Source organism: Mytilus galloprovincialis, chromosome 8 (genome assembly GCF_965363235.1).
Source record: "Mytilus galloprovincialis chromosome 8, xbMytGall1.hap1.1, whole genome shotgun sequence".
Classification (NCBI taxonomy): Eukaryota; Metazoa; Mollusca; class Bivalvia; order Mytilida; family Mytilidae; genus Mytilus; species Mytilus galloprovincialis.
Window position 1 is genome coordinate 27279576 of NC_134845.1, and position 17817 is coordinate 27297392.

Consider the following 17817-nt stretch of genomic DNA (forward strand, 5'->3'; position numbering starts at 1 on the left):
GATTCAGTATATTGTCAGGTTATCGGAATTCCAATGTGGACTAACTGTGCACCACTTGTTGCAGACCTATTTTAGTATTGCTTTGAGTTACAATTTACGACAAAAATCAGCTAAGACCCATCGAAACAAACAAATTTAATAACACTTTTAGATATTTGGATGATATTTTGGCTCTCAATAATGACGACTTCAGTATGCATACTAAAGAAATCTATCCTGTTGAACTTACTTTAAATAAAGCTAATACTAACAATGACCGCTGCCCTTTCCTCGATCTTGATATCTATATCACTAACGGAAAGCTAAATACTAAAATTTATGATAAAAGAGATGATTTTTCATTTCCTATTGTTAATTATCCATTTTTAGATGGTGACATTCTCTTGTCACCATCTTACGGTGTTCATACATGTATATCTCAACTTGTACGATTCGCCTGTGTATGTAACAATGTTTTAGATTTTAACGAGAGAAATTTAAGTATTACTGAAAAATTATTACACCAGGGTTTTTGATATCACAAACTAGTCAAAACATTTACTAAATTTTATCATCGATATAAGGACATCATTGGAAAATATAGCTCAACATGCAGCCTTCTTATACGTTCAGGTATTTCACATCCAATTTTTTATGGAAATATTCTTTATAAAGCACAAAAATGTCAGTATTCACCTCAGAAACTAACAAAACCCTTAAATAGACTTATTAAGAAGGGATATAGTTATGATACTGTTGTCAGGTCATTAAAGATTGTATATTTTGGCGTTAATATTGATTCACTTATAGGGTCTTTGCATGGGAACTAAACACATTTATTCAAAAACCAGTTGTTGGCATGACACGGGTTATGTTCTTCTCATATATGTTATGATGTTATGATACTAAACCCCTAACGGGAAGGATTGTACCTGATATTCATATGATGAAATCATAATCTTCAATTAGTTTTATTGAAGTCTGGAGCTGGCATGTCAGTTAATTGCTAGTATTCTGTTGTTATTTATGTATCATTGTCATTTTGTTTATTTTCTTTGGTTACATCTTCTGACATCAGACTCATAAACATGTTTAACCCTGCCGCATTTTTGTGTCTGTCCCAAGTCAGGAGCCTCTGGCCTTTGTTAGTCTTGTATTATTTTAAATTTAGTTTCTTGTGTACAATTTGGAAATTAGTATGGCGTTCATTATCACTGAACTAGTATATATTTGTTTAGGGGCCAGCTGAAAGACGCCTCTGGGTGCGGGAATTTCTCGCTACATTGAAGACCTGTTATGTTGGTGACCTTCTTCTGTTGTTTTTTCTATGGTCAGGTTGTTGTCTCTTTGACACATTCCCCATTTCCATTCTCAATTTTAACATTTTATTGAAACTGAAGTAGAGTTGTAATATCTTAAAAGTGTTAATAACAAATTTGATCAAATAGAATTCTATTATATTTATATATAACAATTAAGTATTTGAATAAAATCTTTATACAATTGCACATAATGTACCAGGTGAATGTAAAAAAAGACAAACAGCCTGTGGTGCCTGTATTTACCTGGAATTCAGATGACCTTGGTTTATCAATGACCATGTCAGTTATCAAGGACAAATGTTCTGTGATAAAGCTGTTGATATACAGATTCCAGATATCATGTGTATGTAGTTTTCTGATCAGAGTGATGATTTCCTCAGCAATGGTACTGGTGTAGGAGGCAGTCAGAGAGACAGGTGCCCTCTGTTTGTGACCTTTCCTGGGATAATCAACTGAAATACAAACAATATAGGGATTTTCAAGTGTCCTTTTTTCAATTGTTATTTTAAGACTGATGTCACATAGATATTAGAAAATCAAAGGATATTAAGTATCTGTCAATGACACAAAGTCAGCACATCTACAGCAAAATACACACAAACAGCAAAGATGTTTATCCTTTATCTCTTTTCTTTTTAAGTACAGTTAACTCTCTTTTTGTCTCGAACTCGGTTGACTGGAACTTTGTTCCATAGAAATGTATGTAATTCGACTCCTGATGAGTCGAAATTGGATGAGTCGAAATTACGGTTGAGTCGAACTAAATTAACGATCCCAAGGTTAACAAAAGCATTCAAAATTCATAATTTATCACAGTACACATATGTCAAAACATGACCTCCGGCATTTAAATGGATTGAAGAGGTAATCTGACAATACACGTGTAATTAAATTTCCAGTCACTGACCACTGAATTGATTTATGACATGCTATTTCCAGGAGTGCTTACCTGAAATTATCTTTTATAGAATTTTTATAAATAATTCGTGATACATTGTTAATGTTCATGAAAAAGTATTTAAAATGTTTACAAAACAATTAATTGTGATTTAAACTAATGAGCTTGGGTGTGTATAAATTAAGGATTATGACTTCCGTTGATGATCACCTAAAAACTACTCAATCGGCGTGTTTAATCTTGTTGTGTTTTCTTTTGAAAAGAAAATGCGAGATAAAACAAAATGAAGAGAAATCTAAATTATCTTAAATCTCTTGTATCCGAGAAAAAACCATTTTGTCAACTATAAACGACCTGAATAATGAAACTATCGATTGGAAATTACTCTCTCGGATAAAAGCCATAGGAGAAAAATGTAACTGAAACAATTGAATAAGTAAAAATAATGTTATTATAATAATGAAAGACCATGACATACAAATACATCGATCTGATACCAGAATATCGATCCCCTTCCCATATTCACCCGGGTTTATTTTAGCTTTACCAAAGCTAAGCAAGAGTTGTGTCCCTTGTTCTGTCAAACTTCCGGTTTTCGTTTGAGTCGAACTACGTGTATCTTGAAATTTTTCTCTGGTCCTGCTGACTTCGAGATAACGAGAGTCGACTGTAATTACATTACAAAGATGTTTCATACAAATTAATAATTTTGATGGGAAGACAAAACTTTGTGATAGTTAACTAAATATACTATGTGGTCTCTCCATATATATACAGATACTGCAAATGTAAACAAAATTGGGATGTTTTTTTATTCTTGAGAAAATCGGGTGAAAATCATATTTTTAAAATTTGATAGAACTATTTGTATGCATCATTCCCTGAAACTGCTATGATTAATTATCTGGTAAAGTGTCTATTGTTCAAACAAAATTTCTGAAATTGACAGTACTGGTATGCATGTTAGACTGAAAAAGAAGAAGAAAATTGTATATATGTCTTGATGTTAAGTGTGAGCCAAGGCTCTGTGTTGAAGGCCATACTTTGACCTATTATTGTTATTTTTTTGATACATAGTGACTTGGATGGAGTTGTTTAATTGGCACTCATACCACATCTTCTTATTAATATTATACTTACTTTGAGGTAACAGTGTAGGATCAGCAACACAGGTCATCACCACTTTCCCCAGCAAATTAAACAGTCTCTGTACAATCATCTTAGCTCTCACAGAATCATCTGTATTATCCCAGGACGGTAGCACAGAGGCCAGGAATTTCAAAGTTAAAATCTATATCAAAAACAAAATTGATATTACAAGAACAATAAAAAATAAACTGTTTAATTTTGATATATAACACAAATTAAGGAATTAAAATTGCAAAACCATAACATGTTAACTATGCAAAACATTAGTAGTCAATGAACCATGACTGAAAATGTAGTGCCAACTATTCTCTATGAACATAATAGCTGCTAATGCTAATACAGCTGCCTATCAAATCTCATTGACTTCCATTGTAAGTTCCCTATAAAATGACCTTATTAAAAACTTTAACAAATAGTTGATGCTGCCCGACGCCTCCAGATACAAAGTGCCCAAGACAAGAAGAGGCAAGACATAAACATCAAATTTAACTTTTGAATTGTCAGTCTCCTTAGTTTTGAAAAAAAACTAAAACCATATTTCTACCTTCATCTACCTCTTTCATTTTTACACAAATAAGACTTATATCCATTAAGCTTTTAACTATTGGTCTGGTATATGATTGCAAAATTGAAATTCTCAAAAATTCTTATAAACATAATGCAATTTGTATAATGTCCTACCTGTTTTGTTATATTTTTGCAGTGAACTTGTGCTCTATCCTCTTCAAGCACTTTCAGAAGAAGATCAATCCATCTTGGTGAACTGAGTGCTTTACAAATGACAGGACCAGTAGCAATGGAGCGAATAAATCCCAGCGTGCACCAGGTGAAATGTTGTTCAAAAGCTACATGTACATTGGAATCTATAAAGTAATACAAAATATCTAATCAATGTATGTTTCAAAATTGGGAATCAGAATAATGTCCCTCTTAATTTCCCATACAAATCTTATCTATTGTGAATGCTGTTCGTATAAGGCATTCTCATAAGGCATCAGAAATAATAAATTACAAAAATACAAGAATATGTCAGGATTTACATACTCACACTCATAATTGAAAGAATCAGAAAACAGGTAGTGAGTGTCTGATGGATCCAAAAAGTGGTTACACTTAACAACTCATCATTGTCAAACTAATGTCCAATGATTTGTCTGAATGAAACTTTTTTATAAAATATCCTATTTCAGATACATACAGGTTTCTGGACTTCCAAATGGGAATCAAAGAACTGCCAGAGAAAATACTTGCTTTATTTTTGTTTTTGTTTTTTCATCCAGTTCATAAAGCCCATCATTTCTCAAATTTGACTTACTTGGTCCCTGATTACAGCCAGCATCTGTTACTCTCTGTAAAAGTCCACACAGAGTTCCTACAGCTGATCTCTGCATGCATTCAGCATTCATAGCACAACAAATACATAAAGTTCTCAGTAGATTCACAGTGGACCTTCTGATCTGTGATGTAGGATGTCTATTTTCTGGTCGAGATTTTTCTGAAACAAAACAACACAATATTTATAATATAGAGTGTCTTTTTACAAAGAAGACATATTTTTATCAAAGGAAATACAATTTTATAGGTTTTTTCAAGACAAACTATGCAATCTTTTGCACAAAACATTAACATAATATGCAATGAGAGGATCTAATTTCATTATTTTTTATCTTAAACAAATTATAACTACCTAAATTTCAAAACCATTCCATTAATCATGACAATATGAATTTGGACTTCCTTTGCCACTATAAAATTCTTGTGATTTTGAAGTAATGAAGCAAAGAGAGATAGAATAATCATGTCTTTTAGGGTTGATTGTATTGTTTGGTTGAAGACTCATCAATATGAATACAAACATCTCAATTCATTCCTCACAAACATGAAAGGGTAATGTAAAGATAGAAATTATTACAAGGTTTTAAGTTATATGAATAATGTGACTGGGTAAGTATGGCAAAAATAAAAACTCACATTCTGATATTGAATATTTATATTTGTATGAAACTTTTCCTGTAATCTTCAAAAATCAAAATAATTTCTGAATTTACAGTATTCATTATAATATTCACCTGTTTCATTATCATCATCATCTTCTTCATCATTATCAGGCATCTCTGGGGGTTCAGCTAATTTCAGGTCATATTTGCCTTCCTTTCCCATCCTATAGCTGTTGGTACTACCAGTGTCCCACTGGATACGGATCCACCCATCTTCTCCTAACTCACCAATCACACGTCCCATACTGGGGGCTGGGCCATCCTATAAATAATGTATATTGTATACTATCAATTTATCTAAAGGTATAAGAATGAACATTTGAGGATTTTCTTTTCATCTCCTTGTTCTTTGGATAAAAAAAATACACATACACAAAACTTGAATTTAATTTCAACAAAGAAAAACTAGTTTTTTTTTCAGAAGTTTTAGTGTCACAATTTCTTTTACTAATTTAACACAAATTTAACATTAATGGAGTTTCATCAGTTTGTAAAATGGCATTTTTTTTTTAAACTGCAGCCTTTAGTAATTTGTATTATTTTATTACTGCACATCAATCTTCTCATTTTTAACAAATAGTGTGCAATCTATCCCTTTCAAAACAGCAGCTCTGAACATCCATGATAGCAAATTTCCCAATCAATACCAAGTCTAATGAGATGAAATCTGGGTCAAAAGCTGACAATACAGTATGGGTTTTTCACATTGCTAATGGCTGTATAGTCATTTTAATAACCTATATTTGCTTTTTTTCAATATCATTTGAACTCTGGTGCTTAGTAGTCTCATTGCAATTACACCACATCTCTGTATTTTTATATAAACATACCTGATCTCCCCATTTCCAGTCTACACCTCTAACAACTCTAGTTCCTATTTTCATCATAGCTGCTAACTCTGGTCCTGAGATTGGTACTGGCTGGGACTGTTTCTTGTGTTTCTGCTCCTCTAATATTGCATGTAGAGTTCCATTGTTGTCCTGAATAGGTTTATCAGGGTCTGGTCCTAAAATAAGATTTGAGTTTAGCTACATTAGGGACTTTACAACCATATTGACGATACATGTACATAGTCGTTTTATTTCTATATGAGAATGAGATATAGTTAGAAACATGTGTCTTACAAAGCATTTCTACAAGTTTTGTGACTCATTACAGAATATAATTTATGATAAAGACACCATATCGATATAAAATTTGGCTGGCTTTTGTATGTCCTATTATCCTTTTATTTAAATGAATTCAGCTGATATGGAATGGACATACAGACAAGCAGTTAAATTACAGATAGACAGACCCAGACTGGAAAATATGATTCCCCTGACTTAAATAAGTAGGGCGTAAAAATGTAAGGATATATTTGTACTTACCTACAAGTCTCATTAATGTTTGTGTCAATCCTAGAACTCCACAGTTTAGTAACAAACTAACCATGTTACTCTGGTGTACTGACATTAAAATTCCCATTGTGGCTAGCAAAAATCTAGAATGGGGTAAAGCTCCTAAACTTAATCTCTCCTGAAAATATAGCAAAATACACAATTTTAGTAAGATGTATATTCTTTGTGTTGTAATTTACCTCCTTTTGTCACATATTTTTCAATTTCTGATTTTCATTTGTTTTCCTACTTCTTATTTGTTTTCATTTTTATATAGTCTGACAACTGAATCAAAAGAGAATCAAACAAACAACTATTTTGGACTCATTTTTTTTTTATTTCTTTCATTATCAGTATAATTTGTTTTATTTTAAACTTTTTAAATATAATATTTGTCTTACTATAAATCAAAATGACATGTTTGATTCATGATTAATAGGATAACGGCTTTTATTTTTAAGTTATAATACCTTTTGAGAGTCTTGGATGGACACAGTAGGATTAATTCCTCTTTCTTTGAACATCATGTCAGACTGGATGATAAAACTTCTCAGTTCCTGAATGGCCCACTTATAGAGGTCAGAAAACTGCATCTCCAGGAGAATTCTGTCACATGGAGGTATGAGACTGACATTAGCCAGACAGTGGGGAATTAATGTACTGTAATATAAAGTAGAGGCTACTAAAACAAACAGCACCCAAAATATCAGAATTGGAGAATTCTGTAAAAAAGGGAAAAGGTGTTTGAATGACATAAGTTAGACAGTGGACATCATCTATACAAAGCAAAAAACATATTGGTAAAAAGGAACAATTATTTATTAAAATACTGTGGATTCATTTATTTTCGTGGGTATCAATTTTCGTGGATAGAGAAAAAAAGACGTTTTGTGGTATACGTAAATTCGTGGATCGCTGATTACAACAACAAAAAATAGATACGTAATTCGTGGATTTCTTTTTGATTTAGGAGATCATTTAACCTCCTTGGTTTGATCAATAATAAAACAAAACAAAAAAGAAGAAATTCATTGAAAAAGCTCGCTTGGTCATTCTAGGCTAAAGTGTTCATTGATAACTTCGATTACAATAATGGACAGAGACAACTAATTATTTGTTTGTTTTACAATTTATAAATTCTTGTCTGAATTCTATAAGGCATTCAAAACTTTATGATTGAAAGCTCATTTCCCTAATCACGATATAATAAACAGTGATATAAGTATAAGGTGTGAAAATAAATGTTCCTGTCATAATCAATATTACCTACGGGCAATATCCCCGTACTTAATCCTATTGATGTTTAATCACTGGTAAACCAAACTATGACACGGTAATTAACAACTTGCAGTTATTTTCCATGAACAGTTTTAATCAATTTTAAAAAGTAAATTATCACTGATATTAGATATATTTATTATAGATTTAATTAAAACACTTGTATCTTCTTTCAATAAAAAAAAACATGTGTTATGTTACAATGTTTATCGCTAGTCAACACTATACTTGAACTGCATAACATAACCGGAAATAAACATCCGACTCAATACACATTTCTCGGGATTATTCTTTGTTGAATTCTTAAATTCGTGGTTCGCTGTTACCCACGAAATCCACGAAAATTGGTATACCACGAATAAAAATGAATCCACAGTATATCTATTCAGGAGAAACTTCACGATTTCATACACAATTCAAATCATAGATTTTAATACTTCTCATATATGTACTTTTTTACTATAAATTTGTACTATAAATTATTATCTTTTCATCTTACAAAATGGCAAAATTGGTGCATCACTAGGAGTTTATTTTTTGTACAGCCAAATTAATCAATGAATGATTGTTCTGTCTAGGGGAAATTGAAAATGTCCATGAAATGAATTCCGGAGGACAATAGCTATTGTATTTATAGAATTGGACAGTACTCTTTGTTTATATTTAAATGGCCTAGTAAACTCCAACTGATTCATAGAGGAAGATTTCTCACTAACTAGAGGCAACTGTGAGGTTGGACCACTCATATGATATATAAAGTGGCATGCTAACCTAATAGAAATGCACTTACCTAGCTCTTGTACCAACAGTCAACAATCCAAGCCAACCAGACAGGATATTGTATTTGGTAGAGGAAATCAGGTAATCTTTGCTGACTAAACTTAACATATTCTGGATTCCTTTCAGTCTCAACTGAGCTCTATCAACCTTAAAAAAAATGTATCATGGAATTTAACTGTATTTTGGTAATTAAATATAAACAAGAAGTAATTGTAACAGGATGCTGTTACGAAGTCTCCCAAACAAAGCTACCATAACTCGCCATTTATATGGTCCCATGTTCATTTGATTTGTTTTATTGTCCAATACAAGAATATATATGGCTTACGGGTGGGGATGTTGACCGTTTACAAGTTTTCAAACAAGAGGGGGTGGGGTGACTCCCTCGGGACTTCCCTTTCATTTCATTTCATTTGTTTTATTGTCCCCTACAAGAATATATATGGTTTAGGGGTGGGGATCTGGACCATTTACAAGATAATAGCACATTCTCAAATTGAACGGGGTGGGGGGCAACCCCCAGGAACTTCCATTTAATTTCATTTGATTAGTTTTATTGTGCCATACAAGAATAGATATGGTTTAGGGGTGGGGATGTTGACCGTTTACAAGTTTTCAAACAAGAGGGGGTGGGGTGAGCCCCTAGGGACATCACTTTTATTTCATTTCATTTGTTTTATTGTCCCCTACAAGAATATATATGGTTTAGGGGTGGGGATCTGGACTGTTTACAAGATAATAGCACATTCTCAAATTGAACATGGTGGGGATGACCCCCTGGGGACTTCCCTTTAATTTCATTTGATTTGTTTTATCGTCCCATTCAAGAATATATATGGTTTAGGGGTGGGGATCTGGACCGTTTACAAGATAATAGTACATTCTCAAATTGAACGGGGTGGGGGGTGACCCCCAGGAACTTCCATTTAATTTCATTTGATTAGTTTTATTGTCCCATACAAGAATAGATATGGTTTAGGGGTGGGGATGTTGACCCTTTACAAGTTTTCAAACAAGAGGGGGTGGGGTGAGCCCCTAGGGACATCACTTTTATTTCATTTCATTTGTTTTATTGTCCCCTACAAGAATATATATGGTTTAGGGGTGGGGATCTGGACCGTTTACAAGATAATAGCACATTCTCAAATTGAACGGGGTGGGGGTGACCCCCGGGGACTTCCCTTTAATTTCATTTGATTTGTTTTATCGTCCCATTCAAGAATATATATGGTTTAGGGGTGGGGATCTGGACTGTTTACAAGATAAAAGCATATTCTCAAATTGAAGGGGGTGGGGATGACCCCCCAGGGACTCCCCCTATATTTCATGTGATTTGTTTTATTGTCCTGTGATCATTTCTGAAGACTGCATGTATCTATCACTTACAGTTTTCAAGTTATATTCATTTGAAAATTTTAGAAAATAAAATCCCATAGGGTTCTATAGCAAACCCCTCCCTCCTTTCTACCCCCCAAAATACCCCTTAATAGACCCCAATGCACAAACGAAAGATTGATGGCTCACCTAGACATATTAGTCTACCATTTTATGAAATCCTAAGTCAATCTGACAAGTGGTTTAGGAGAACCGCTGCGGACAAGTTCATTTTTTAAGTGGCGGAAGAAGAGGAAGAAGAAGAAGAGGAAGAATAATAAAAACAAGAAGTAATTGTAACAGGATGCTGTTACGAAGTCTCCCAAACAAAGCTCCCATAACTCGCCATTCATATGGTCCCATGTTCATTTGATTTGATTTTTTGTCCCATACAAGAATATATATGGCTTACGAGTAGGGATCTCCACCATTTACAAGTATTCAAACAGGAGGGGTGGTAGTAACCCCCAGGAAATTTACCTACATTTCATTTTATTTGTTTTATTATCCCCTACAAGAATGTATATGGTTTAAGGGTGGGGATCTGGACCGTTTACAAGATAATAGCACATTCTCAAATTGAAAGGGGTGGGGCGACCCCAGGAACTTCCCTTTAATTTTATTTGATTAGCTTTATTGTCCCATACAAGAATACATATGGTTTAGGGGTGGGGATGTTGACCGTTTACAAGTTTTCAAACAAGAGGGGGTGGGGTGACCCCCCTTGGGACTTCCCTCTTATTTCATTTCATTTGTTTTATTGTCCCCTACAAGAATATATATAGTTTAGGGGTGGGAATGTTGACCGTTTACAAGTTTTCAAACAAGAGGGGGTGGGGTGACCCCCTCCGGACTTCCTTTTTATTTCATTTCATTTGTTTTATTGTCCCCTACAAGAATATATATGGTTTAGGGGTGGGGATGTTGACCGTTTACAAGTTTTCAAATAAGAGGGGGTGGGGTGAACCCCTAGGGACTTTCATTTAATTTAATTTGTTTTATTGTCCCCTACAAGAATATATATGGTTTAGGGGTGGGGATGTTGACCGTTTACAAGTTTTGAAACAAGAGGGGGTGGGGTGACCCCCTAAGGACTTCCCTTTAATTTCATATCATTTGTTTTATTGTCCCCTACAAGAATATATATGGTTTAGGGGTGGGGATCTGGACCGTTTACAAGATAATAGCACATTCTCAAATTGAACGGGGTGGGGATGACCCCCGGGGACCTCCCTTTAATTTCATTTGATTTGTTTTATCGTCCCATGTTTAGAATATATATGGTTTAGGGGTGGGGATCTGGACCGTTTACAAGATATAAGCATATTCTCAAATTGAAGGGGGTGGGGATGAACTCCCAGGGACTCCCCCTATTTTTCATGTGATTTGTTTTATTGTCCTATAATCAATTCTGAAGACTGCATGTATCTATCACTTACAGTTTTCAAGTTATATTCATTTGAAAATTTTAGAAAATAAAATCCCATAGGGTTCTATAGTAAACCCCTCCCTCCTTTCTACCCCCAAAGTACCCCTTAATAGACCCCAATGCACAAACGAAAGATTGATGGCTCACCTAGACATATTAGTCTACCATTTTATGAAATTCTAAGTCAATCTGACAAGCGGTTTTGGAGAAACGCTGCGGACAAGTTCATTTTTAAAGTGGCGGAAGAAGAGGAAGAAGAGAATAATAAAAATAATAAGAACTGAGCAAAAACAATAAGTCTCCAAACTTTGTTTGGGAGACTTAATAATAAGAACTGACCAAAAACAATAAGTCTCCAAACTTTGTTTGGAAGACTTAATAATCTATTAAGATCGTGAAAACATATTACCGTTATTACGAAATCTTTAAAGCATGCCTCAATCATTATCAAAGAAGAAGGGACTAAAAATTATATACAGAATTTATTTAACTTCCTTTAAACTAATGGCAAAAATAAATCTCATTCAAATAGCATATCTCCTATCGAAGAATGTATCTGGAAGACAATAAATGCTGTGTTTAGATATTTGGATTGTTGGCCTTTTTCAATTTGTGAGTTAGTTGGCAGACATCAGTATCCTACATAGGAATAACTTTTATTGGACCAATAACATCTTTTGTTACAGAAGCTAAGGGTTATTCCATGAAAATGTATGTGAGGGCAGGAAGGGAAGTTTAATTATTGGTCATGGGTGTTTTTTCAGTATGCGTCAATTACCATTTTGAAAAATTATCTAATTATGGTTCAGTGGTTGTAGGGATATTTTGGAAGTCTGTTCCTACCCTCCAACATACATGTTAATGGAATAGCTCTAAATCCAAGTTACCTGGTGGTGTAAAGATCTCCTTAGTTTCTCTATATCTATAGGATGTTCATGTAATACAAACTCCACAATACCATTCACCAATCCTTGATCTATCTTAGATCCTGTCATTCTCTGCTTCAGCAACCCAAACTTACGAGAACTTGATACTGTTTTAGCTATTTGCCTCCAGGAATCAACCTAAAAGTACAATTAAAAAAAAATATTATTTTTTTTACAGAAAGTTACAGTGTGCAATTGATAAACTAAAAGGCTGACATTTCTCCTTTTAAATATAACAAAACTACTTCTATTTGTTCGATTATTTTTTTCAATAATTAGTTTTGTCTGTATTTAGGTCAATGATCTCTTGAAGATCCATTTAACCACTGCATATTATTAATTCTTGGAACTATAACTTATATGTAGGATGAAATCTGATTAATTCTTGATATGTTTTTATAAGTTAATAAACACTATTAAGTAAATAACCTTTTTCATTTCTGACTTTTCTTGTGATGAAGTAACTTCATCGGATTGGACAGATTTTTTCTCTGGTGATGCAGATTCCTCTTTCAGTACAGGTTCCACTGTAAAAACAGCCCCCTCTACTGGTTCTGTTGTACTTGATACTTCATGGTCTTCCTCTTCTTTAATCTCTAATACAATTTGTTCAGCCTTGACCTCTTCAATTACTCCAGTGGCTCCCTCTAATTCCTCATCACTTTCTTTCTTTTCCTCCTCTTCTTCTACATGAGAAAGGCCTATATAACACAAGATAAAAAAATATACATCTTTTTTTATGATTTTATGTTTGCTTGTTATATTTAATAGTTGTTACTGTGAATAACCAATAGGTAATTTGTTTGACCTTGTAATTGATATTTTCAATGTCATTGATCATAACTCATCAAAATTACTTAAATTTATATACATTCTTTTATTTTACTATGTGATAATGGATAGGTTTTATTAAGTGATTCCACCACGACAATGGTTTGCAGCTAGAATAAGAAGATATTTTAGGTAAAGGCAGAGATTTGCATTGTATCATGCCACCTTTGAATATCTCTTGTTGCACAGATTTTCTAGTATACAGAGAGAGTTGTCATACTCTGATACAAACCATCAAATTTGAACCACATTCTTACTTAAGTGGCTGTGACTTACTACATATATATTGCACCACCATACCTTTAATATTGGGCAACAGATTGCAATGCCACTTATTATTAATATTTCAGAGTATTTTTTTAACAAAGACTGTCTTACGTTTTGATATAATCCTTTCATCCATCATCTTCATAGTAACTTGTTTCCATCGTGGATGACTTCTCAGCATTTTTGAACGACTCATTGCATGAACTTCATTCCCTGCAGCGGGTCGAAGTTCATTAAACAGGAAGTGACATCTTTCTAAAACAGGTGCACAAACTTCTTTGTAAGATTTTCCTTGATCCTGATGAGCCTATATGGAAAGTTAATCATAATCATTAATTAAAAAATCTGATTTCGATTTCTTTTTTATGCCAGAAACCATAGAAAAAAGAGAGGGATTTTTGTTTGTTTTTGTAAACAAACTTTAAAACTGTTTTTCCTGTCATTTTTGTCCATTGTACATTTGGATATTTGGATAAAATTCATAGTTGGCCTTCTAAATCATACTAAGTGTCAAAACTTGCACATCTTTGTTTTTGTGCATTCTAGGAATGAGATTTCATTGTCTTGAAATATTAAAGGTCATAAAAAGTGAACTTTAAATGCTTATAATATGTAGTTGCTATCCAACTGCCTTATGCGGATTTCTTTTATTCCACAGATATCCATTTGTTAAAGCTGAATATAATATTATATATAATATAGTACTAGTATACGATTTTTCTTTTTTACATAAGTTCTAGTGTAAAATTATGGTCAACTTACATTGTGTTTGGAAGTCTGAAATGAAAATTCTTATCTAATACATACCTTGACAAGAGTTTTCTTGGTCTGATTGACAATTTTGAAAAGTTCAACAAGAGATCTAGGTAGATGTTTATCTCTCTCTGTCTGTCCATGTTCCACTAGACTCAGGGCTGCATGGCCCAAATCATCATGCTTTAATAATACTGCTAGTAATAACCTTCAATAAATAAAATAAACTGTTGACACAGAGATATGTGTTGCCTGTAATTTTGATAGCAAAATGCACATGTTGAAAATAAAATAGCATTACTTTACCATGTAAATTATGCAAAATATTCAGTTAATGAACCATGAATTAAGCTACAGGTCCCAATAAGTTCCATAGATTTAATATTCTCCAACACTTATACAACAAAATATTATTGACATATTATATAAAAAAGAAGATGTGGTATGATTACCAATGAGACAACTGTCCACAAGAGACCAAAATGACATAGACATTAACAACTATAGGTCACCGAATGGCCTTCAACAATGAGCTAAACCCATACCACATAGTCAGCTATAAAAGGCCCTGATATAACAATGTAAAACAATTCAAACGAGAAAACTAACGGACACATAATATAAGCAGAAATAGCAAAGTACATGTCTTGGTATGGAAAACCTACAAAATCACACAAATCAAACATAAAAATAGCAGGTTCTTAACTTTATGTTCAGTTAAAACAAGAGTGCACACGCTGAAATGTCTCGCCTTCTATACTCATCATTGATATTATGTTGATAGTCCTAAGTATAAAGCTAAGCTTTATTACAACTGTCACATAAACTTAACATAACCAAGATAACTAAACAAAGACCAATGAACGTTCAACCTTGAAAATGAGGTCAAGGTCAGATGAACCATGCCAGGAAGACATGTACAGCTAACAATGCTTCTATACAATATATACAGTTGACCCATTACTTATAGTTTAAGAAAAATAGACCAAAACACAAAAACTTAACACTGTGCAATGAACCATGAAAATGAGGTCACGGTCAAATAAAACCTGCACGACTGACATAAAAATCATAAAATATTTCCATACACCAAATATAGTTGACCTATGGCATATAGTATTAGATAAAAAGACCAAAACTCAAAAACTTAACTTTGACCACTGAACCATGAAAATGAGGTCAAGGTCACATGACATCTGCCCGCTAGACATGTACACCTTACAATCATTCCAAACAACAAATGTAGTAGACCTATTGCATATAGTATGAGAAAAATAGACCAAAACACAAAAATTTAACTATAACCACTGAACCATGAAAATGAGGTCAAGGTCAGATGACACCTGCCAGTTGGATATGTACACCTTACAGTCCTTTCATACATCGAATATACTAGCCCTATTGCTTATAGTATCTGAGATATGGACTTGACCACCAAAACTTAACCTTTTTCACTGATCCATGAAATGAGGTTGAGGTCAAGTGAAAACTGTCTGACAGACATGAGGACCTTGCAAGGTACGCACATATCAAATATAGTTATCCTATTACGTGTAATAAGAGAGAATTCAACATTACAAAAAATTTGAACTTTTTTTCAAGTGGTCACTGAACCATGAAAATGAGGTCAAGGACATTGGACATGTGACTGACAGAAACTTCGTAACATGAAGCATCTATATATAAAGTATGAAGCATCCAGGTCTTCCACCTTCTAAAATATAAAGCTTTTAAGAAGTGAGCTAACGCCGTAGCCGCCGCGGTAGCCGTAGCCGCCGCGGTAGCTGTAGCCGCCGGATCACTATCCCTATGTCGAGCTTTCTGCAATGAAAGTTGCAGGCTCGACAAAAATTAATGAAAGTTTGGTGGAATTCTGTAAACAGTTTTCAAGGAGTTTCAGATTAAGAAATTGATACATTTTTTTTGTATATATATTGAAATTGATATGTTTGAAGAAACATATAAATATTTATTTTGGCCTTTCCACATTTAGAGAAGCTTACCTTCCAACTTCTTCTATAGGATGTTCATGAGTAAAATGTATATTGAGTAAGTTATGATGTTTACAATATTTGTCCATGATAGCTAGGAATGTTTTAACATTATGGTCTGTAACTCTGCCCTCCACCAATGACTGTAGGAATGGCTGGGTTATGTCAGTCTGTGTACTCAGAGGATCAAACGATTCCTTATCTTCTGATGCTGGTAATTGGCGATGTTCTGATGTAGGAGTAGTACCTATTCATAAATATATATCAAATCTTCTAATGGTATTCATTGACAGAATTTTAAAATAGCATGAACTCAAATTGATTTTTTTTCTGTTGAAGAGTCTTTCACATGAGCAAACGTACATGTTAGTTTGAAATGAATACGACTACATCCTTAAGTTTACTGTGAGCTAATTTTCAAGAAAGATAAATTATATGACGATTCATTTATCAATATATATATGTTTTACTGGTTAAATAATTTTGCATTTTTTTTCAATTTCCAAAATCAAGTAAAACTCAAGTCACTATAACTGGCTTTAGGTTTCAATATTAGGCTGCCCATTTCTGTCTTTAACTTCCGCTGTTGTGAATTTTCAGTTTTGGACAAGTCTCTGGTTGAATCTATTGCTAACTTTCAAACTTTATTCCTATATCCACCCTTTGAAAGATTATTCTATTATAAATGTGATATCCCATAATTATGATAAGTCAGATCTACTATTTTTCACATTTGATTATTAACTAATAGCAAGTTATAAATTTGTAGCATAATTTACTTTGTATCCTTCTTAAAGATTGTACTAAGTAGCGTACATGAAAAAATATAAACCTTGGTACAAACTAATATTTACTAAGTAAAATAGCTATGATATGCTTATGTCTTATTGTGCTAGTAATTCTAGAGGGAAAAGTTCTGACCTGGTGTAGTTGCACAACTCCTTGTTTCTCCTTTCTCCTCTTCAAACTGATTATTAGGCTGCAAAACCTTAAGCCCTCCAGCAAAGAATTCTGCCTTAAGCCAATGGTCATGCTCATGTTCCTCCTGTGATAGCGGGGTGCTCCTAGCCTGATAGGAGGCATGTAAGCCTAACAGCATGCCTAGGGTACGTTCCACATCCATTAGTGGAGATGATGCTGTGTTTCTGTCTGATGATTGTACAGTATCTTTCTCAGGCTGTTAAAAAGAAATTAAATCATATTTCAATTGATTAAATTATTATTTTTATGCAGTGGATTTTTCTTTTTTCCATGGGTACTTTTGAGGATTAACAAAATATAATTTCCAGTATTATCCATCAAACTTTATTTCCATGGCTATGACAATTTGCAAAAAAATCCCTATGGAAATTTATATTTTGTTTAAGATAAGATAAATAGGTTTATTGCAATAAGCACAATTATGCTATAGCACATTTAAATAACAACATTATCATGTGTAAGCAACATGAAATTTATATTAAT

At 33.4% G+C, this 17817-nt stretch overlaps 1 protein-coding gene across 1 annotated transcript in view; it reads right to left on the minus strand.

Moving 5' to 3' along the window:
• LOC143085453 (E3 ubiquitin-protein ligase HERC2-like) overlaps positions 1 to 17817 on the minus strand; it is a 154300-nt gene that overhangs the window by 34647 nt on the left and 101836 nt on the right. Inside the window, exons 23-37 of the mRNA XM_076261800.1 lie at positions 17275 to 17530; positions 16366 to 16600; positions 14417 to 14570; positions 13721 to 13916; positions 12941 to 13212; positions 12473 to 12649; positions 8793 to 8929; positions 7195 to 7384; positions 6716 to 6863; positions 6176 to 6351; positions 5418 to 5607; positions 4664 to 4843; positions 4030 to 4211; positions 3340 to 3490; positions 1545 to 1753 (exon numbers count right to left, since the gene is read on the minus strand). Coding sequence (XP_076117915.1) covers positions 1545 to 1753; positions 3340 to 3490; positions 4030 to 4211; positions 4664 to 4843; positions 5418 to 5607; positions 6176 to 6351; positions 6716 to 6863; positions 7195 to 7384; positions 8793 to 8929; positions 12473 to 12649; positions 12941 to 13212; positions 13721 to 13916; positions 14417 to 14570; positions 16366 to 16600; positions 17275 to 17530 — 2853 coding nt within the window. The remainder of the gene's footprint in view (positions 1 to 1544; positions 1754 to 3339; positions 3491 to 4029; positions 4212 to 4663; positions 4844 to 5417; positions 5608 to 6175; positions 6352 to 6715; positions 6864 to 7194; positions 7385 to 8792; positions 8930 to 12472; positions 12650 to 12940; positions 13213 to 13720; positions 13917 to 14416; positions 14571 to 16365; positions 16601 to 17274; positions 17531 to 17817) is intronic.